General features: G+C 36.3%; 3 protein-coding genes across 5 annotated transcripts; 2 read left to right on the forward strand and 1 right to left on the reverse strand.

The window, feature by feature from the left end:
• Positions 1–1,798: 1,798 nt before the first annotated feature.
• Positions 1,799–11,036, reverse strand: LOC122356533 (NACHT, LRR and PYD domains-containing protein 1b allele 5-like). Its single transcript, XM_043255379.1, is given in 9 exon segments — positions 1,799–2,886; positions 2,888–3,356; positions 3,434–3,480; positions 4,070–4,243; positions 5,343–5,516; positions 5,993–7,876; positions 8,630–8,749; positions 9,104–9,225; positions 10,780–11,036. Coding segments are annotated over 8 exon segments (3,027 nt in total). The 5' UTR covers positions 9,208–9,225; positions 10,780–11,036; the 3' UTR covers positions 1,799–2,831.
• Positions 11,037–14,608: 3,572 nt separating this feature from the next.
• Positions 14,609–18,026, forward strand: LOC122326040 (caspase b-like). Its single transcript, XM_043220746.1, is given in 9 exon segments — positions 14,609–15,048; positions 15,203–15,476; positions 15,662–15,807; positions 16,353–16,529; positions 16,610–16,742; positions 16,745–16,858; positions 16,962–17,060; positions 17,326–17,435; positions 17,541–18,026. Coding segments are annotated over 8 exon segments (1,155 nt in total). The 5' UTR covers positions 14,609–15,048; positions 15,203–15,211; the 3' UTR covers positions 17,652–18,026.
• A 1,199-nt stretch (positions 18,027–19,225) lies between these two features.
• LOC122361288 (caspase b-like) lies at positions 19,226–22,075 on the forward strand. Of its 3 annotated transcripts, none has more exons than XR_006252960.1 (7): positions 19,227–19,915; positions 20,054–20,175; positions 20,601–20,771; positions 20,907–21,153; positions 21,270–21,368; positions 21,654–21,747; positions 21,827–22,075. XR_006252960.1 is itself a non-coding variant. In XM_043262123.1 (7 exons), the coding sequence occupies exons 1-7, from the start codon at positions 19,651–19,653 to the stop codon at positions 21,932–21,934; spliced, it is 1,122 nt and encodes a 373-aa protein (XP_043118058.1). In that variant the 5' UTR covers positions 19,229–19,650; the 3' UTR covers positions 21,935–22,075. The 3 variants fall into 3 exon arrangements, 2 of the variants coding, with proteins under 2 accessions (XP_043118133.1, XP_043118058.1); XM_043262123.1 differs by having other exon boundaries at positions 19,229–19,915; positions 21,638–21,747; XM_043262198.1 differs by lacking the exon at positions 21,827–22,075 and having other exon boundaries at positions 19,226–19,915; positions 21,654–21,820.
• The last annotated feature ends 46 nt before the right edge of the window (positions 22,076–22,121 follow it).

Below are 22,121 nucleotides of genomic sequence, written 5' to 3' on the forward strand. Positions count from 1 at the left end.
TACAGGTTCTGGAGAGTTTGATTTCTGTTAAACTTGGTGACACTGACAAATAACAAACAAACAAAAATGTCATATTAGACCAGCCCACTGTTTGTCCTGTAATACCGCAATAAAAGGTTCAGGGAGAGAATATTGTTCACATATTTTCATAATCTGCCGTAGAGTCACTGCAGGAAATTACCTTTCCCATAATAGAGATTTGTCCATAGAGCACTTAATATATTTCTGCTAAGATTTAGAACAATAAAAACAGACTTGATAGAGAGCAACTGCTGTTCAATCCAGAAAAGAGAGCAAGTTGCAAGATATAAACAGTGAGTGGGTTTCCGTTTGATTTACATGCTTACAGGAACTAAACGTCTGAACACAGTTTGAAGCACTATAGTGCATCGTGTGTTTTACTACAGTTTAGTATTTCAAATGTTCGTGTGGTCATTTCAGATGTAGCAGAAGTTTAGTATTTAGGGATGTTTTTGTACAATTTAACAATAGGCTATAACCACGCTTAAACAGCGAAGTGAAAGTAGGCCGCGTCACTTAGCTTTTATTAATAAACAAACAATTGTTGTTTTACTGTGAAGTGTGTGTATATATAGATATAGATATAGATGTATGTAATGTACATTGAAAAGTGTTATAGTACAATTATCTTTCCTTTTAGACCGTTTTTGTCAAACGTTCGACGTCACAGATGTAAACAAAGCCACAAGACGGCTTTGATACCGAAATACTGTAATAATTATCCATATATGTGTAGTCTATACGAATGCAAGCACATCTTAGCAACATGTCTTGATGTTTACAAGAAAATTATTTTCTAAACTTACCATATAATACGTGGCCGTTTGCATACACGCGTTCAAAAAGTACGTCACTGTTTCTTTCTGCTTTCACTTTCGTTTTCCAGTTCGTTTTCCACAACGACATATTTTACAAATAAGAGCACACACACATACATATACATACATATATATATATATATATATATATATATATATATATATATATATATATATATATATATACATATATATATATATATATATATATACATATATATATATATATATATATATATATATATATATATATATATATATATATATATATATATATATATATATATATATATATATATACATATATATATACATATATACATATATATATATATACATATACATATATATATATATATATATATATATATATATATATATATATATATATATATATATATATATATATATATATATATATATATATATAAAGAAACAAAAAGCTTTTTACGTAAACCACTTGGACTTCTTAAACAGCGTTTAATGATATTTTATTAATAACAATATTATTAATAATATTTATTAATAATATTATTCTTTATTGGTTACAAATATATTTTAACATCAGCTTGACATTTTTCAAATTTTAAGAAAACGTATAATTCCATTTGGCTTTATGAATATAGTAACTATATTCATAAACTATATGCTACTATAGTAGCAGTTAAAATAATCAGATCAAATATAAAACTCTTATCATCAGCAAATGACACACATTTTAAAATAATATCAGTCTCTACAAAGTTAGAAATAGAAAGCATAGCTTCCTGTTATATAATATGATTGAGTAAATATTTGTGATTTAGTACATTCCTAAAATAAATATTTTATTATTAAATATTTCAGGAAATACTGTATAACGTATTCAGAAAATACACATGAAATAAAGGAGAGCATAGAGTAGATCACCTGCAGCACTGAATCTGAATTTTACAGATGTAGCATAACAGACAGTGAAAGTGATTCACCATGTGCAAAGATTTATTGAATAAAACCAATATATCTGTATTAAACCATGCAGCTGTTACATTGAAAATATTTTCACCTGATTCGACCATGAAATCAATAATTTTCACTTTCACTTTCAGCCAATTAAAATCAGCTTGATTCAGTCCAATTACTTTATATTTTGCAATATGAAAACAACACACAGTTAGCTTACTTGACCAAACTTTTTGACAAATCCAAAAGAAATATAAAACAATATAAACAGAAAACTGTAAAATCGCAACATTACGTGTCAAGGAAGCAACAAAACAACATGCAAACTACTTATAATTGTAGTTTTAGAAGTCTGTTTTCACAGTACAGACTCCAGGATTTATAACTGCATCCAAACCAACAATTGTTCCCTCCTTTCCTGCTGAGTGCTTTATAGGTCACTGCTATATCAGCCTTAGCTCCTAGAAAATAATATATTTATAATATGAAACAATGCCAAGGTCTCTGGAAGAGGTCTGGATAAGTGATAAGTGACAATGTCTTACATCAATTATATATAACTATAAAATTATAAAATACTGTTCTTTAAGTGCAACTCACTTTCAGATTTTACGGAAAAGTGTCTTAATTTTTACATTCCGTGTGTAGCAGCGTAAACAACTCATTGGCAATTATTACAAAATTATTTAAAACATAAAATACATTCACTGTTACAAGTTAATTATGAATGAACTACTGTTACAAAAAATGCAGGTGCATCTCAATAAATGTTGTGGAAAAGTTAATTTATTTTAGTAATTCCACTCAAATTGTGAAACTCTTGTATTAAATGAACTCAATGCACACAGACTGAAGTAGTTTAATGCCGAATTCAGAATGCACAATTTAAAAAGTAGTAGGGTCACAGATCTTTTCACTGTAAGTCTCTGCAGGACTTTAAAACAGGAAGAATCGCCGACAACTTTGTCCTGGTCCACAAACAATGTCACCACAACCAAACAAACGTGAGAAGAGACAAGGATACAAGAAGCTATTTGTGTGTCTGTGCTTTCAAATCTGACACAAAGACAATGAGGATTCATAAACCCTGAATCCAGCGTAGAGGTTGAGTGAATGTGGTGTTGAATGTGTGTAAGTGTGTGAGTGTGTGTGTGTCAGAGACGCTGAAGTACGACAGAGTACCAGCTGACCAGTCCAGATACACCCCTACTCTGTTAAACAAAGGTGAAGGGACACCGATGTCTATGAACTTATTATCATGACAGACAGTAAATCTGTTATTAGAGCAGAACAGAATCCATGACTTTTCATTGCGTCCAAACCTACAGTCCCTCCCTCCTTTCCTGCAGATTTCTTTGTATGACACTGCTATATAAGCCCATCCATTCCATTCAACCTCCCAGTAACAGCGTTGGGACAAACTCTCTTCACACAGAACTTGATACCAAGCATCAAATCGCTCTGGATGATCAGGATACGGCTGTTTCTCTGTCACATGTGTGATCTTCCTGTTCTCTTCAGACAGCATTAGATACGAGTTTATGGTGTTTAGATCCAGTGTGAGAGTACAGGCATCTGAACATAAGAAGACAGAAACATTTCTAAAAAACAACACTCAGTGAAGCGTGGCATGTATGTGTTTGTAGACCTACACTTTTTTAGTCCTGCTGTCTTCATCAGCTCTCCTCCATGGTCCACGCTATAAACACACCAATACTTATTAAAGCTGACACACATTAGTGATGTTAGGTTCTTGAACGAATTGTTCTTTTGGGCTAATTTTCAGTAAGAACCGTTCTTGATTCGATTCACAAATCAAACTGAATCAATGCATGGCATGAACTGGAAATATGCTGGTTATGACTGCTAATAATTGAAATTTTATTAAACCTGCAAAAACCTTTTTTGTTAAGTGAGGTAAATAACTTTTTTTAGAATAGTTTATTGGCATGCATATTATATTCTGAATATTCTTAAATTCTTAATTAAGTGATATCAAGGAGTGTATTCTGGTTTATTATAATAACTATTAGATTATAGGCTACTATATTGGTCAATCAGTACGTGAACCACAAATGAAATCATAAGAATTATATGGCAATAATTAGCAATATACTTTCACAAAAATAAGTTTAGTTATTTAAAAGTTTAAAAGAAATGTGTAGAGACATCAGGAACTAATGAATCAGCTTTTTGAATCTGTCTGAAAAGAACCATTCATAGAAATAAACCTGACTTTGCATCACTAATTCACATCAAAGATCAATGTATTATTCTTCCAAACATACTTGAGTATCTTCAGTTCATAGTTGGGATCCTCCAGTTTGTGTTTGAGCAGCTGCACTCCTGAATCTCCTGGGTGATTGTAGCTCAGATCCAGCTCTCTCAGGTGTGAGGGGTTTGAACTCAGAGCTGAAGACAAATAACCACAGCCTTCCTCCGTCACCATACAGCCTGACAACCTACAGACGTACAGAGTGAAGATGTCTAAATTTCAAGTTAAGGAAATCAGACTCAACAATTCCGTACACAAAGCTTAGCTTTCTATTACAGTTTAATTTCAAAGATTTAAATGGGCAGTAAGAAGGGGCTTTTAACTCTTCCCCTGCCAAATACATGATTGTTTCTTTGCACATTCACCGGCATACTCTGGGGCACTACTACATAAATAATATAAACAATAAACACCATATAAATGAAAACTGCATAGTGTTACCGAGTTAAATGGTAATCCAGGAAGTGGTAAAGGGCTGTGCAAGCTTTAGGAGTGCTATTGGAAGGGATCTACTGCATCTTTGCTTTAGTAATAATACTGAACATGATCCCAATGTAGTATTTGGAAAGGAAAAAAAAATGATACATGTGGAGTACGTTAGATATATATTCTAACCAGGCAAATTATGGCAAATTGTATTTTTCACATGTCTGTGCAAATTATATTACAATAGCAGAATGCAGCTATCTGTTAAAAAATTATATTAGGTTCGGAGTCATACACATGACATGGAAGGAAAAAATAAATAAATTGTGCACACAATATGTTAATTAGCTTCCTCAATTTACTAAATCATGCACTCAATGTAATAATCTGTGCTTGTTCTAGATGAATAGTCTGCACTAAGTAATAATTAGCTGTAGCCTGCTTCCTGTCCGTGTACGCATTGTCATGAACATGTTGCTGCTGTGTTATGTCATGTTATGTTATGGACATTTTAAATGTGTTTTATTTTGAGTTGAGAATGAGTTATTGCAGCGTTGCACTGAATCATTTTAAGTGAGAGGCATCTACATCACATACTGAAAATAGGAGGCAATATTTTACCTACAATGAGGGAACTAATTAGTAAATTGTGCACTCTAGTTAATCTAGGGAACTAATTAATATATTGTGCGCATGATTTAGTAAATAAAGGGAACAACTGTATATATTGTGTACACAATTTAGTAAATCGAGAGAAATTATATATACTATATTCCTTGAGGGCCAAATATCCAAATGTGTCATTCAACATGTTCAGTAATTTTATACATGTTTTATATATGTTCAAATGTTCTTCAGACCTCAGTATCTCCAGCTGAGAGTTTGGACTCTTCAGTCCATCAGAGAGCAGCTTCACTCCTGAATCCTGCAAGTCATTGTTAGTCAGATCCAGCTCTCTCAGGACAGAGTCTGAGCATTTGAGAGCTGATGACACAATTTCACAATGCTGAGCAGTGAGATTACAGCCAGGAAAACTGAAATAGAGTAGAACACAACTTTAAGCAATATTTCTGAAGACATGTACCAAACTAACAATAGTCAGTAGTGGTAGTAACTCTCATGCAGCAGGGATGGGGAGCATTGATCCTGGAGGGCTGGTGATTCTGCAGCATTTAACTTTAACCAAATCAAACACACCTAGACAAGCTTATTAGTGTCTTCAGGATACTGGTATCAAATTTATATTAATGTCATTTTGTTGAAACTGTACCATCATAAATGCTAGTACCATCATAAATAATAGTTCTGTCACAAATCTGTCAGCAGTCAGTATTAATACCTATCATCAAGATTATGGGCTCTGAATGTTGGTACCACAGCAAAAAAAAAAATGTTAAGGGCAATTGCTGAACTATTTTAAAATAAAAACACTGAGACAATTTTAATGCTAACAATAATGAAATATATTAAAAATATTAACATATAGCCTTTACGTAGCTATCAATAACTTAGAGCTTTTCTGCAGTTGATCACAGCTGGTAACAGTCTTCTTCTGCCCTCATCTGAAGTGTTGTATGTCTGAGCATCCAGCTCATCCAACACTTCCTCTGACATCTGAAGCATGTAGGCAATGGTTGAGCAGTGAGCAGGAGAGAGTTTCTTCTCTGAGTGTTTGTCTGATTTCACAAAATCTTGAATCTCTCTGGACAGAGTCTGATCTTTCACTTCCAGCAGACAGAGGAACAGATTGATGGATCTTTCAGTGGAGAGTCCATGTCCATCTCTGATCTTTTCTTTAATGTACTGTGTGGCTTCTGTGATGCTCTCTGAGCTGTTCTCTGTATGTGTCAGTAGATCCTGTAAGAGTCTCTGATTGGATTCCAGTGAGATGCCCAGCAGGAACCGCAGGAACAGATCCAGGTGTCCATTCTCACTTTTTATGGATGCATCTACTGCTCCTTTAAGCAAATTATGGAGCGCAAAAAAGGTTAGTGTCTTCATGACTGTGCATAAATTGTAGTGAAAAACATAAAAAGCTGCAAGAAACTCCTGAACACTCAAATGAATGAAGTTGTAGACTTTTCTCTGATGAATCACAGACTCCTCCTTAAAGATCTCAGTACAAATCCCAGAATACACTGAGGCATCAGTGATGTCAATGCCGCTCTCAATCAGGTCCTCCTCATAGAACATCACATTACCCTTCATCAGTTGTTTGAAAGCTACTTCAGCAAGTTTCACAATTACTTCTCTGTTAGACTGCAGGAGTTTCTCTGGATCTCTCTCTTCATACTTCTGGTTCCTCATGTTAATCTGAATCAGCAGGAAGTGGATGTACATTTCAGTCAGAGTTTGAGGCATTTCTGCATTCAGATCTTCTTCCAGGAGCTTCTGAAGCACAGTGGATGAGATCCAGCAGAAGACAGGGATGTGACACATAATGTGGATGCTTCTTGCTCTTCTAATAAGTGAGATGATTCTGCTTGCTTGATGCTGGTCACTGATTCTCTTCCTGAAATATTCCTCCTTCTGAAGCTCAGTGAATCCCTGAATTTCTGTCAGACGGTTGATGTATTTGGAGGGGATCTGATTGGCTGCTGCTGGTCTGGAGGTGATCCAGATGAGAGCAGAGGGAAGCAGCTCTCCTTTCATGAGGTTTGTCATCAACACACTCACTGATGAAGTCTCAGTCACATCACAAACTTTCTGATCATCTGAAAACATCAGTGTGATTCTGCTTTCATCTAGACCATCAAAGATGAACACAACTTTACACTCCTCATAAATCTTTGAGTCCAGATCTTGAAGTTCAGGATGAAAGTCCAGCAGAAGTCTGTGAAGACTATACTGATGATGTCGGATCAAGTTCAGCTCTCGAAATGGAAGAACAAAAATGAAATCTACATCTTGATTGGCTTTTCCCTCGGCCCAGTCCAGAATGAACTTCTGCACAGAAACGGTTTTTCCGATTCCAGCGATGCCTTTAGTAAGAACAGTCTTGATCTGGTCTTTCTCCTCAGATCCTGGTTTAGGTGAGGCTTTAAAGATGTCATTGCAGTAGATTGAAATGTCTTGTGAGTCATATGTTCTGGATGTTTTCTCCATCTGTAAAACCTCATGTTCTTTATTCACTCCTTCACTCTCCCCCTCTATGATGTAGAGCTGTGTATAGATCCTGTTCAGGAGGGTTTGATTCTCTTGAATTTTGATTCCCTCAAATAATCTCTCATACTTGTTCTTCATGCTGGTTTTGTTCTGGTCTTTGCATGTCTGCAGGTCTGTAGTCTCCAGTGCGTGTGTCTGTAGGACTGATTTTTTGTTCTCCTGCCCAACGTGGGTCTGATAATGGGATCTAGAAGAAGAGCTGATTGTATCTGTGCCATCCATTTGGCCCCTGCGAAAAGACAATTACAGGCATTGCAATGATGCTTACAGACCACCTGAAATGTATTTCACCCTGATGTTTAAAAGTAGCATTGCATATAAAAGTATGTTTATTAACTGAGTAAAATCTATAGTGTAATTAGTTATAATTAATTACACTATTTATAATAATCTGAGGCAGGGTTTAGAATATTGAATATGATTACGAAGTGCATATTTTGATTAACTAATTTTATGTGAATTTAATGTTTTTATTATTCATTATTTATCTGAGATGCACAATATAAAGTTGAATTCAGGGGGATTCTCAATGGATGCTGTGCTCTTCAGAGACACACACATTAATGCTAATTAATGAACCTTATTGCTAAGTGCTACGTTTTGTATCAATGTATACAATAAAGCCACAATACCAACTACCAATAAGAGGTTTCCAGCCGACAGCAATTAAATTGCCTACAATATGAGGTAAATCCTGTTGAATCCTGAACTCTTGTGCATGTCTATTTGCTTGACTGACAGATATACAGATCGCTGATCACACAACCTGTCGTGTCTAAAAATGTTCTCCATGACAACGCAAAGGTTAAAGCAGGAATCAATGCTAAGAATGTTTTCTGCTAGCCCAGTGGTTTAAAATTTTACTTCCCCCGCCCACATTTTCACTGGCCCTGACGATAAAAAAAAAAATTATGTTATCATTTTTGCTGTACATTTATATTTAAAGATACACAAAAATAAGCAATTAAAAGTTTATACTGACGAATGATTAGAGGGCACTGGTTCCATGCTGAATTTTGGCGGGTTAAAATCCATGGAGTTGTTACTCTTCACAGACACACCACTTGGTTCAGGAGAGTTCTGTCTATTCCTTTTGTTGACACTGCAAAAAAAAAATGTAAAAATGAATACATAAAATATATTTTCATAAATTTTACACATAACTGTTTTATAACTTGTATGAAGTACAGGTTGTGTGATATACAGGTAGAAATAAAGTACAATACTAATGGCTTCAAAAACAACATTATTATTGTCATGTTAATGGCATTTTGAGATGAACGCAACACATACAGGCTTCTGTAATTCACTCTTTATATAAAAAATAAATCTGCCCAATTGAAAAGTGTGATTTTGTGTCTTTGTGTCATGGGACACCACCCACAGGCTTCTAGAACGCTCTGTATATTTAATGAACAAAACGCTCTGGTTAATGCAGAAATAGCTAGTATCCCACCTTTGGTAATCATCAGAGTCCACTGTTGTATTATTGAAGGCAGGAGACGATGAACACCATTTCGAGGCAGTGTCCTCCTCTTCTCTGTCTTCATGGAAACTCATCCTGGAGGCCCGGTGCCCCTATTCTCATTGCAAGAGTAAGAAGAGATTGATTTTAGACCTTTTATGTAGAAACGTGAGTTTAACCTTTTGAGTTGTTTGGTCCAACATGTGGGATTTTTATTTCTGTAGGGAATCCCAGCATATGCTCCATAACTTCCAAATTCAAACTGTGAAGTATGCTATTTCGAACACAGCCTATCTGAGCTGTATTTGTTCTCCTAGAATCTGTGTTTTCATTGATATATGGTAGAGGGCGATAGTACACATCTTCTGGACTGAATTTACAAAAATTAAAATGAAACAACCTGCTAAAATGTAATATTCATGCAAGTGACTTTTCACTAATTCACATTTTTGTTGTTTACATGGAGATGATACAGGCATCGTGTTCGAAAGCTTGTGTTCTCGGGCCCCCGAGACATTCGATGTTCCCAAACAATCACTGAAGGAGGAAATCTTATTTTCGGTGGTCAGTGTTTGCTTTAGTTGGGCTTTTGACTCGACTTTAATGTTTGACTGTTGTGAGGTAGTTAGACAAGACGAGAGAAAAGACGATCAGGTAATGGGATTTACATAATCCAGATGTTGTTGACATTTCATGGTTGTGACAGAAACATTAACATTAGGATTTTAAATATTCTAAAGCTATAAAACCTAGCAGAGCCTGTCTGATAGTGACGCTTTAGAGGTCCTTTAGAGTGACAGCTGCCCCTGATATTACCTGATTTCACTACATGTTAGTGAACGTCTGACGGTGTGGACAAAAAGAGGGGACACGCCTTTGAAACCTCATGAAACATGCTGAAAAACAACCTTGCTTCGATATGTGATATTAATAAGTATTGCTTTTCATAAAAAAAAAATTAAAAAAAAATTTCATTAATTTTGAAGCATATGAATGATTTAACCCCCCTCTGTGTCTACTGCGCAGACTCTGGCTCCAAATGATGTCATTTCCGCAAATGTTTGGGTTTATTTCCTTTAGGAAGGAAACGCCGCCCATCTCCTCTACAGTCTGTGATCGTGGCGCATAGTAACAGTCTCTAATGAGACATCTAGATATACAGGACCCGTGGAGTCCCAGACAGTTCAAGTGCGTTTGTTGTCGTGGTGTTTACATGCTTTTACTTTAACGATATGAGAACTATGGCGTGGTAAACGAAATGCATTATAAGTCCAGTACAGCTGATTACAAATAAAAAAGGCTCGCGATCAAAAACCAACTGTTGATAGTGTTTCTGCGCATTAAAGCTGTACGGGCAGAGAGATGATCAACATCACATTAATTGTGTTACATGTCGACACAAACACCAGCACATGAACGACATACGAATTATTATTAACTGGTTTATTTAACGAGTGGCTAAAATAATCAAATGTCGACGTTCCTGCTGTCAAATAACGGTGTTCCTGAACGTAAAGCCCAAAAAAACAGATTAGCAGACTATGTTCAGCATATCTATGACAAGCAGTACATTTCTCTGCCGTGTGGTCGTCGTTTGTTATTTATATGTGTATATGTATTTATTACGCACGATATGACAATACATGAGCAACACGTTTTGAACTTACCTCAAAATACGAGGCCGTTTAAATACACAGGTTTAGGGTTTAGATGCGCAGAAAAGTAGCGTTCTTGCTTTCACTTTTGATTGGAAGCCTTGAAGGACGCTGCGAGGAGAGGGTGATGTCACACATAGGCCCGGATGTTTTGCATCTCTCTCTTCGCCTTATTATCTCTCTGGCCTTATTGTGTCCCACTCTGGAGATCTTCGATGTGGGCAGAAGGTGGTCACTGTCGCTATCAACCCACCCTTATAGGCTGCTTTTCTCTCAACTAGTTTGAAAGGTTCCTCTAGTGGCCCAGAGCCTCATTGCATTCTCAACCCACTCAGCATGGGTAGACTGTTCAAAGTTAAACTCACTTCATATGGGTCCCCATTGGTGTCCACGAAGAAAAAAAAAAATAAGGATTAACTTTACTGAATCAAGTTTTGGCAAACGTGAGTCTTGTACCTCTCAGATTAGGGAAACTATTTACTAATAATAATAATAAATCAGATGCTGCAGATAGATGTAGTCCTTCTCTGGTTGTCTCTGACATGCATTTTTATTATTTATTTATTCATAAAAAAAACACAACCAAACCCTCAATCATAAATATGACAAAAAAATAGTATATTTATTGGCCATATTATCATTTTATTAAAGACAAAGTTATTTAAATGCGAAGCTCTTCTTGGCGTTGCAAATGAAAACAATCAAGAAAACGAATAAAAGCGTCCGTTATCGTGTGTGTAAAATTGTATTTAACTGCAAATACTCTGTGAAAATGTCATTGTTATGTAATAGTTATGAGACGATTTGTAACTGCACTTGGTGAGCTAATAAAATATTCAATATAAAAATTTTGAAATGCTTCTGGTCTAATCAGATTTAATTATCTATGCTAAGCTAAGCTAAAAGTGCTATAGCCAGATATTAAAAATATTGTAGCTTATACTGGAAGGATATTGCAAGACTGCAGTATCACACAACTCACATTCACCATACGTTCAACACGTTCCCTCTTTAATAATCAAAAGACTTAATGTTGCAATACACAACATTTTTACAATTTTATTTCAGCATGAAAAGCACTCGTTGCGAGTTTGCTAACAATTTTCTTCCGTCTTTTACAACACAGCCAGTCGAATCAGCACATCGCAGTGACTCCTTTCTCTGTACAGCCGTGTGTTGCTGTTAAATGTCTTATATGAACACCAAATAAATACTTTCTAACCTGCTCAGCAAGAAAATGTATGGCTTCAAATGTGCTCAATCAAACAGATGCGTTTTTAATGTGGAGTTTTAGAAAAAAAATAAAATGAAAGAAACCAGCTTGATCTGATGAAAATGCATCTCATGAAAATGACTTTAAATGATTAGTTTATAGAGACATTCATGAGATCGGACAGAAAATGGATGCAACAGAAAGAGAAAAAAGTGAGGCGATTTTAAATGATTATTTTTGTCCAGATCAATCAAGTCCTTTTTCAGACAGAAAATGGATGCAACTAAAAATCTGCTAAGTGAGGCGCTCGAGTGATACAGCCAAGAAATAATGGATGATGAATGATAAGGTATTTTCATGCCAGCAGTTACCAGGGATTTTGGGGACTGGTGAATATGGAATATATTTAGAGTTTGTTAGGTTGTCCTTCATTTTATTCTGGTACGTGCTGCTTGTTTCTGTCTTTGAGGCGTTTGTGTGCTGTCAAACTGGTTTGCTGGTTATTATTCGGTTTAAATGCATTTGTGCATGAGTAGGTTTTTACAGAAAATAAAAATGGGGTACCCAGTTTTGCTGCAGGCTCTTCAGGTTCTTCGTCTGAACAAGTTTAATGCTCTGTGAACAATCTCTTTGATGCACTGCAGGGAAAACACACTTCATGTTCTAACAGGACTTCATATCAAACATAGTTTTGTTGTTACAACCTGTCCCATGCAGAATGTTCAAAAATAAGACCCCGATTTGAACTAAAGTGTAAAAATTCTCCTCGTTTGACAAAATATGGATAAGCTAGAAGTACTGTTTTAATCTTTTTCCTCTTTATTCAGTAGCATTAACTTACAATGAAAGATGTCTTTCCTCAGGAATATTAAATGCTTTCCTAAAAGAAAAAAAACTCCAATATTTGAAATTTGAACCTAGTTTTCAAAATTTAAAGCCTTGCGCAAATGCTGATATTTGTGCAAAATAAAGGATCAGCTATTAATTGAGAATCTGTTACTGGTATGGTCTGGTGAAAATAATATTGGAAATAATACATAAAAACAGTGGTGCTGAGTGCAGTATAGTTCAACAGTATAGTTCAACCCAGTGACAAGAAAACACACACAAAAACCAGAACGACCCTCCTGAAGTCCTCCCAGTGCTTCCAAAGAGCCAATCAGAATCATGAGCAATGCTTTTATTCAAACCTCTAAACCAGCGCAGACACACAGAATCTTTGTTCAAGCAGAATCGTAAGTACAGTCATTTGCCTTTTATACAACACTTTAATAATACAGATTGCTGAAAAAGCAGCTTTATAGTAATGTTTTGGTAGATAAAATCTTTAGATTACTATAACGCTGCTTTTTCATATGTTGCAATGTATTGCGATACTGTAAGCAAGATGATATTTTGAGATAATTTCTTATTTTAGGAGTAGGAGAATAGGATATAATGGTAGGAAAACTCATTTAGAACACACCACCATATGCAAAAAAAATTTAATCATTTCTATATACGTATAATTATACGTATATGTTATTATGTTTATGTTATGTTTATGGTATGTTTATTCCAAGCATCAAACAAGCATCAACTAGAGAGACTGCAATCAGCTTCAGTGGCCGTATCGGAGCCAGACTGCTCCGCGATGTGTACAGTGTAAACTGTCCAAGCATTAACAGCAGGAAGCCCCTCATACTCCAGAACAACCATGCATTAAGTGTTTCTTGGAGGATATAATGCATTGAAGAGTAATCATGCAATGTAATCTGTAAACGCAAAAACCCTGTTTCCATTGCAGTGATTTTTTTCCCTTTTTCAAATTGCAATTTTAATTTGTGCAGTTTAAAGGGTAATGGGAATGAGGCAAATAAGGGCTATATATAAATATATATATTAGGGGTGGCACGATACACAGATGTCACGGTTCGGTAAGTACCTTGGTGTTGGGAATTTGACTAGTTTACCTTTTTTCCTAATTTCATTTTTCTTTGAACTACATTTCCCACAAATCCTAGTAATTCGCCTTTTAAGATCAACTCCATATATGGCACACTACATTACCCATTTTCCCCTGGTTGAGACCTCACTTCCTTCCTTTGTCCCCTTTTTTTTTTTTTTTTTTTTTTTTGCCTTGGTGAGGTGTGGGTGTTTGAATGGGCACCCAACCATGTCCTTGAATCCTTTCCTTAGGATGTGTTAAGTAAGTTTGTTTGGTAATTTGTATTGTTTGAATTTGTTCATTTTCACTTTAGATATTTAATCCTTATGTGGATTGAGTAAATAATGTTTAATGTAGTTGTTTATGAGTTTAATTTTCTTTTTATATTGTTTGTAGTGACCAAAAAACCATCCTTTTCATTCTGTCTATCCTGCTAATTCATCATGTTCATCATGGTAGTCCTGCACTATGTGACTTTGTTGACTGCATCTTATGCTGATTGCTAAAGATTTGATTCTTCTCATCAATGGAATAAAAGGGAGCAAAGGACACACGACCAAGTTTCTACAATTTTTAACGAACCTTGAATATTTAACATCTAATATTCAACACTTGGTACGGGGGTCACAGTTTGATCAAATTTCAATACAACAAGGTAAAAAACAACAAATACTATGCTTGGTTTCCTTTCACCTTTACTGAATCTAGAGGAAGTTTGGAGACATAGAGTCCGAGTTGACTATGTTCTCTGCCTTCATTGTTGACGCAGCCTTTCAGAGCTGTGGCCATAAAGTCTTGGGTGCCTGTAGGGGCGGCAAAAAAGGGATGGAATCAAGCTGAGGAGTCCAATTGAGCCTGCTTGGCTCGTGGGACTCCTGAGGAGCTGATGGGTAGCGGTGGGCCAAGCGGGCTAAGGCCTGGGTGGTTGTGGAGGTTAAAACTCAGGTCTGGGAGAAGTTTGGTTAGGCCATGGAGAAGGACTATCAGATGGCCTAGAAAAGGTTCTGGAGGGGAAAGCAGTGTCCTGCCAACACTGTGTACAGTGGGGGTGGGAATCTGCTGAGGATCTCCTCAATCCCGCCAACACGTCTTCCACTGAGGAAGCAGAGGCCGGGAGCCCAGGAGAGAACTTGTCACCGAGGTAGTTAAGAAGCTCCTAGGGGGCAAGGCACCGGAGGTGGACGAGATCCGCCCCGAGTACCTCAGGTCTTGTGGGGCTGTCTTATTTTAAACTTCAAAGGGAAATTCCAGTAAAACACGACAATGATTTGACTTTTCTTTTTTTTTTCTCCTAGTGACACAAAATGGACACCAAAAGAGTGATGACTGAGACACTTGAGGATCTTGTGGATAAAGAGCTCAAACAATTCATCTGGCAGCTGTGTAATGGTGTGACGGCAGGCCTTGAGCCGATTCCTCGAGCAAAGCTTCAGACGTCTGATCGCGAGGATGTGGTGGACTGCGTGGTAAAGCACTATCCTGATGACGCTGGGAAGATCACAGTCCAAGCGCTGCGCAACATGAAACAAAATGAGCTCGCAAAGCGCCTTCAAATAAAACTTCAAGAAGGCAAGGCTTTTATTTATTTTATTTTCTTTATCACTTTAGGATTTCGTATTTGTGAAGTACTCTGAAGTATATATACTGTATAGCTGTCATCTTTTTGCAAAAATAAAGATATAAATACACAAAGTTAGATAACAGTTAAGATGATTTTAATATATCTGAGACATGAACATATTTTATGTCTTTAGGTCAGCAGCCTGTGCAGGAGGTAACGAGAAGTGCTCCAGAGTCTATGGACCTGCAGCCCATCCAGTCTGACTGGCACAGACCATGCAACATTGCTGCATGCAGTCAAGAGTTTAAAGACAGACTTCTTACACAAGAGAGAAAAGATGCAAGTATCTGTTCTTTCTTTAAACGTCTATGAAAATAATACAGTCAGGATCATTATTTATTGCATTATTCCTGCAGAGTTAATGTTGTTGTCGACTTTGACTTTCCTGCACATTCATCTTAAATTGATTTTTGATTAACTATTGTCTTTACACAACATGCTGCAAAAATTGTGATATTTTATATAGATCAGTGTTTCCTGACCCTAAAGTGAATAGAATGACTCTAGAATTAATAATTTGGATGCATTACATTGATCGATGTGCCAGTGAAGGCATTTATAATGTTATAAAACATATCTACATTATTTCTATATTTCTGTATCAAGTAAAAACGTTTTAATCATTAAAGAATTCTGGTCTACATAAACCACATTTCAACATCAAAATCTTACAGACCCAAAAAATATTGTCTAAAATATTACACAGTACTTATAAATGTATTTAAGACATGTAGAAAACAAATGATTTCATGCCATATTATGTAGATGGGTCATCTGGAGTTGCTTGTGTTTTAATTCTACATAATTCTGATCTTTTTTCATAGGTTTATATACCAACGAGCAGGTCTCAGAGGAAAGGTTTAGCTCTGCTAATCACCAACATTGCGTTCGACCACTCAAGTAACAGGAACGGAGCAGAGAAAGACGAGGAGAACATAGAGTGGCTGCTGAGAGCTTTGGGCTACAGCGTTGAGAAACACAGAAATCTCTCGGCAAGGTGTGTGAGACAAAAGTCTGGATTGGTGAACACGTATTTATATGTAAATATACTATATATGTTGTACCATGCATTTCTTTGCAGGCAATAAGTGAAGCAGTCAAGAACTTCTCCAAACATTCTGGACACAGAGACTCGGACAGCACCTTTGTGGTCATGATGTCTCACGGGAAAAGAATCGAAAATAAAGACGCCATTTTAGGTGTCCATTATCACAAAACAACACCGGAGATGTCTTCTTTGTTGAGGACATCTTCTCCCATCTCAACTCAGTCAATTGTCCCGCTCTGATCGAAAAACCAAAGGTCATTCTCGTTCAAGCCTGCAGAGGAAGTATGATATGACTTGTTTTCATTTCTTTAGTATTTGGTACTTAGCACGCTGGAAAAGTGTAGTCTTTTATGCAAAAATGTCACACAATAATTTCTTTGTCTAGGGGATGTAGGAGGCGTGTATGTTAGCGACAGTGCGTTTGAATCAGACTCCTGGGTTCACAAGGAGAAAGACTTTGTCTGCTTTATGTCCACCCTTCCTGGTGAGAAAAACACCAACCAAAAAGCACTGACTGCAGATATGAGATATTTCTCACACCTGTTCATTGTGGTCATATTCAATGGTCCAGTAGAAGCAATTAAAACAACTTTGTGTTCCTTTTGTTGAATATATTAGTTTCACTCCATAAAACTACACAGATCTGTTATTGAACAACATCTACATTGCCCGGTGTTTCTTCCTCAAGGAGCAAAGTCTTTTGCTTTGTATTTTATGTTGTATGACCTGAAGATATTTTATCTCCACAGATGTCTATGCGTACAGGGATCCTGCCAATGGAAGCTTTTTCATCAACTACATAGTGGATGTGTTCAGCACAAGCGCTTATAAATATGACATTATGGAAATGTTCAGGAGGGTAAATGAGGATTCTTGCTAAAAGTCAACATATTCACAAGTGCACTGCTCGGTTTACATGAACAAGTTTGCTTCTCGTTACATCTAAATGTGATCTTTTTTACAGGTGGCCTCACGCATGGAGAATGACCCACGCTTCATACACGAGCAGCAAATATTGCCGTGCATCGAAAGGACGACACTTGTGAGGAAGTTCTACCTGTTTCCTGGACTCTAATCATGTGAAATCTGTTTAGAGGCAGAACATTAGATCTTAAATAGGATGAAACCTGCATAGAAACACCATCATGCCTTCGTAGTTCAGTGGTTCCCGACCAACGTTCTTGGAGGCACTCAACACTGATTGTTTTTCATGTCTCCTCAATCAATCACACTTGATTCAGATCATCAGCTCATTAGTAGAGACTCGTCTAATGAAAGCATTAGGGGCCTCCAGGAACACGGTTGAGAACCACTGCCTTAATTGATTAAAGAAAGTACATTACCAAATGTCTTATATTAAGTTTTCTGAAATGTTGCTGGACATGCAAATTAATAAATATACGTTTGTTTACATGAATTTATTAACAATAAAGAACAAAAATGATATAAAGTGAACTTCATTTTTTGGTGCATAAGAAAAAAAGGATAACAGACAGAAGTCTGGTAATACTGTTTTGGGTAACAGAAGAAATACTTTGGGGTACCAGAAAAACTAACAAAAAAACGTTTTAAAGTCCAGTTAGTTCTGGTGCTGTAAGGAGACAGAGAACTATAAATAAAAGTCTTTTAATAAATCCACAGGGGAAACTCAAAGAAAACAGCACAGCCAACATGAAACGCATGCAATACAGGACAAAAAAAGGGCTTAAATGAGCAGAGACTGTCACCGGTATCAGAGAACATAGCGATCGCCCATAAAGACAACTATGGCTTTTTGTCAAGTTTTAATGTTTGGAGCAGTTGATGAATAAATAATCAACTATTATGTGTGTCTGCTTGACTAACAGATTTATTGATCACTGCGAGAACTGACTTGGTCTGATGTTGGTTCTATATATACACACGCATATATATATATACACATATACATACATACAAACGTCAGTTTCATCTCTGTAAGAAATTCACAGAGCTAAGAGTTATACTGCTTGATACTGCTTCATTTAGTTTGGTTAAGATAATCTCAAACATCACAAAGAAGGCATAGCAAAATAAGGCAATATTTATTGATGAGTAGCCTTAATTCAGTAGATGCCAATATTGCTCTTACCATTAATTCTCTGTTAAAAACTGCTAATGATATGCCCTGTTTAATATATACTGCATGCACATGTACTTATCTACATTGGATATGAACCTGAACAGCATAACAATGGGATATCAGCGCTCCCCTACAGGTCGAAAGTGAAAGTGCAGCTCTGGGCAGGACGTCCTTATCAGAACAGGTTTTTTAAAGTGAAACTAGGAAGCACCAGAGAGCTGCGGACAGGTACCTAGTGTTTATTTTGTCTTAACTTGTTTGTAACTTCTATCTCTAATGCACACTAGAACCAGTAACTATAATGCTTATTAGCATCAAATCCCCTCTTTTTTTTTGTAAATATACATGATTAAAATAAGTGATAACTTTTCATTCACCCAAGTCTTTCTGTCCTGTGAATTCAACCGTCCACGAACAGCACACAAGAACATCTCTCTCCCAGGTAAGAAACAAATACACTTCCATAATGTAATTAAAGTGCTGTATTTTTATGCACTAATTTTACTTATATAATGATTATATAATAATTATTTGGTACTTCTTAAGATAGGTCTATCAAATGTACTCAACTGTGCTATTTTGAGACACCATTAATATGAAGTAAAATGCACTTTTGACACAAAATTATTTAGTTACCACTTATATTACACTTGAGTAGTATTGTATGAAAGATGGTTTCAAGTGTGTTACAAGTGGCAATTAAATATATTTTTTTAAAACAAAGGTAGAAAAGTGCATTTTAGTTATATTAATTTTTATTAAAAAAATCCCTAAATAGCACAGTTGAGTACAAGTAGATGATCTTAAGGATATGAGAGTTCTCCGATTCCATCAAAAATATCTAAATGGAGGTCTCATGGGTTTGGAACAACATAAAGTGCAGTAATTAATGGCAAAATTTTCATTTTTAGGTAAACTAATCCTTTCAGAGAAAAATCAAGACTGATGTGTATTTTTTTCTTAGTGACACAAAATGGAAGACGCTAGCATATTGTTGAAGGCACTTAAGGACCTGGAGAAAGAAGATCTTGAAGAATTCAAGTGGCACCTGTGTACTGGTTTGGCAGATGACATCGAGCGTTTTCCTAAAGGAGACCTGGAGGGAGCTGATCGTAAGGCTGTGGTGAGCCTCATGGTAAATCGGTACGATACTGACGCTGGGAAAATCACAGTCCAAGTGCTGCGCAAAATGAGTCAAAATAATCTTGCAAAAAGCCTTGAATTAAAGCTTCTGGAAGGTATGTATATGGGTGTGTGTCGACTAATCATGTGCTTATTAATAAACCAAAGCTTGCCACTTTCATATTTACCAAGAGAAAAAAAAATCTTAAATGGGTATTTTACAACTGTGTTCAAATCAGTCTCTATATCTCTAGGTCAGCAGGACACGAGAAAAGCTTCAATGCCTGTGGAGTCACAGTCTGATGGGAAACAACGCAAAATGATTCAATCCAGCCAAGAGTTTAAGAGAAAAATTCTTCAAGAAAAGGGAGATGAAGCAAGTATCTCTATCTAAGTTAGCTTTTGTAAAAACAATGCAGTCAGACCTGCTTTTTTTACTAAAAAAATATATGGCGATGGCTGTTTTCCAGCATATTTTGCATATTTGTACCCCTTGTTGTTTGAATTGTATCTTCTGAAATATAACTACGACGTGTTCGGCTCACATCTCTAGAAACATTAACATAAATGTAAAAATTTGTGTCTGAGTAGATCATCCGACTTCGAATTATAAAGGATCAAATGTTGATGTTTTATTGATTGAAATGATGCCACCATCATGGAGATCATTATGGAAACACTGATCTCCATGATGGTGGCATCATTTTAACCAATAAAACATTAACATCTGATCCTCTGTAATTCTCAATAACAAGGTGTTCATCACTAATCATCATGCATAATTGTGGTGTTTCTTCACAGATTTACAGACCAGCAACGGTTCAGAGGAAACGGCCAGCTCTGCTGATCACCAATATTGAATTTGAGGGCATGCCCAACAGGAAAGGAGCAGAGATAGACGAGGAGAACATGGAGTGGCTGCTGAAAGCTTTGGGTTATAATGTTGAGAAACGCAGAAATCTCTCTGGAGAGGTACGTAAAACATTCCTCCTTCATGAAAACATTACTGTCTAAGTAACAATAATAAATATATAAAGTGGCAATTATACTGTGCACATTACTGCATTACTGCATTTTTAAAAAAATAGCTTGTTTATTTATCCACAGGAAATAGATAGAGAAGTCAGAAACTTCTCTGAACTTCTCTCTGAACATCGAGACTTAGACAGCACCTTCGTGGTCATCATGTCTCACGGGGGAAGAATTAACAATAGAGATGTCATTCTAGGTGTCAAGCATCATTATACTTCAGAGGATATCTTCTTTGTTGAGGACATCTTCTCCCACCTGAACTCAGTCAACTGTCCCGCTCTGATCGATAAACCGAAAGTCATTCTCATTCAAGCCAGCAGATGTACGGCATGACTGATGAAACTCAGTGGTTAAGATATTATTTCTCGTTTTCATGTCTCAGCCTGTATATTTATTGGTGGTCTCTTCCATATTGTTAACCATATCTCTGTCACTCAGCTCAACTAGAAGGTGAGAAGGTGCGTGAACAAGTGTCCGAGAAAGACTCCTGGTTTCACAAGGAGAAAGACTTTGTCTGCTTTATGTCCAGCATCCCTAGTGAGTCTTAAAAACACCGACTGCTGAAATGAATTTGATCGGTAGTTCACACTGTTACTCATATATGAATGTGTGCTAGAAATGGATGAAAGTGTTTTGTTTTTTTTTTATTTATGTATCTATTTTTTATGTTAGTTGATGCACATTGAAACATACTAGAAAATAAAAATATGTTCTTGCCGCTCAGTTTGTCTGTAACGATAAGCATAGTTTCAAAGGTTGCTTTGAAGTGCTTTATTGTATGACCTTCCCATAAATTATCTCCACAGATGCTTTATCTTACAGGAATATTAAAACTGGATGTTACTTTATCAGTTGCATAGTGGAGGTTTTCTGTGAATGGGCTCATCAACATGACATTATGGAGTTATTCATGAAGGTAATTTGGAAAAGAAAGATCATTTAAACTTCTTTGACTTATTTGTCATTCAAAGTCCCCTCAACCCACTGTTTCTTAGGTCACCAAATACATGGCCACACTCCCATTGAGAGGAGATATCAAACTCATGCCGTGCCTGGAAAGAGCATCCCTTACAAAGGAATTCTACCTGTTCCCTGGACTCTAATGATGTGCTGTTTAAACCCGTTTGAAATCAGAGTGATGGCGATCTCTCGATGTAATTTAATCTGATTGAATGATATTTTCTTACACTTCGATGTGTTACCATATAAACCATTAAACGCTAAGGAGTTGCCTCCATCCAAAATAGTGTGCATTCATTTCTTCACGAACTGGTTTGTTACAATGTTTTT

Source organism: Puntigrus tetrazona, chromosome 1, assembly GCF_018831695.1.
Source record: "Puntigrus tetrazona isolate hp1 chromosome 1, ASM1883169v1, whole genome shotgun sequence".
In the NCBI taxonomy this organism is placed as follows: Eukaryota; Metazoa; Chordata; class Actinopteri; order Cypriniformes; family Cyprinidae; genus Puntigrus; species Puntigrus tetrazona.

What these genes read in the sequence shown, in the direction of transcription:
- LOC122361288 (XM_043262123.1), top strand. Translation starts at nt 19,651, where the DNA reads ATGGAAGACGCTAGCATATTGTTGAAGGCACTTAAGGACCTGGAGAAA. An exon ending in TGAATTAAAGCTTCTGGAAG is followed by an intron (nt 19,916 to 20,053) that starts GTATGTATATGG and finishes CTATATCTCTAG; the next exon opens with GTCAGCAGGACACGAGAAAA. An exon ending in CTTTATGTCCAGCATCCCTA is followed by an intron (nt 21,369 to 21,637) that starts GTGAGTCTTAAA and finishes TTATCTCCACAG; the next exon opens with ATGCTTTATCTTACAGGAAT.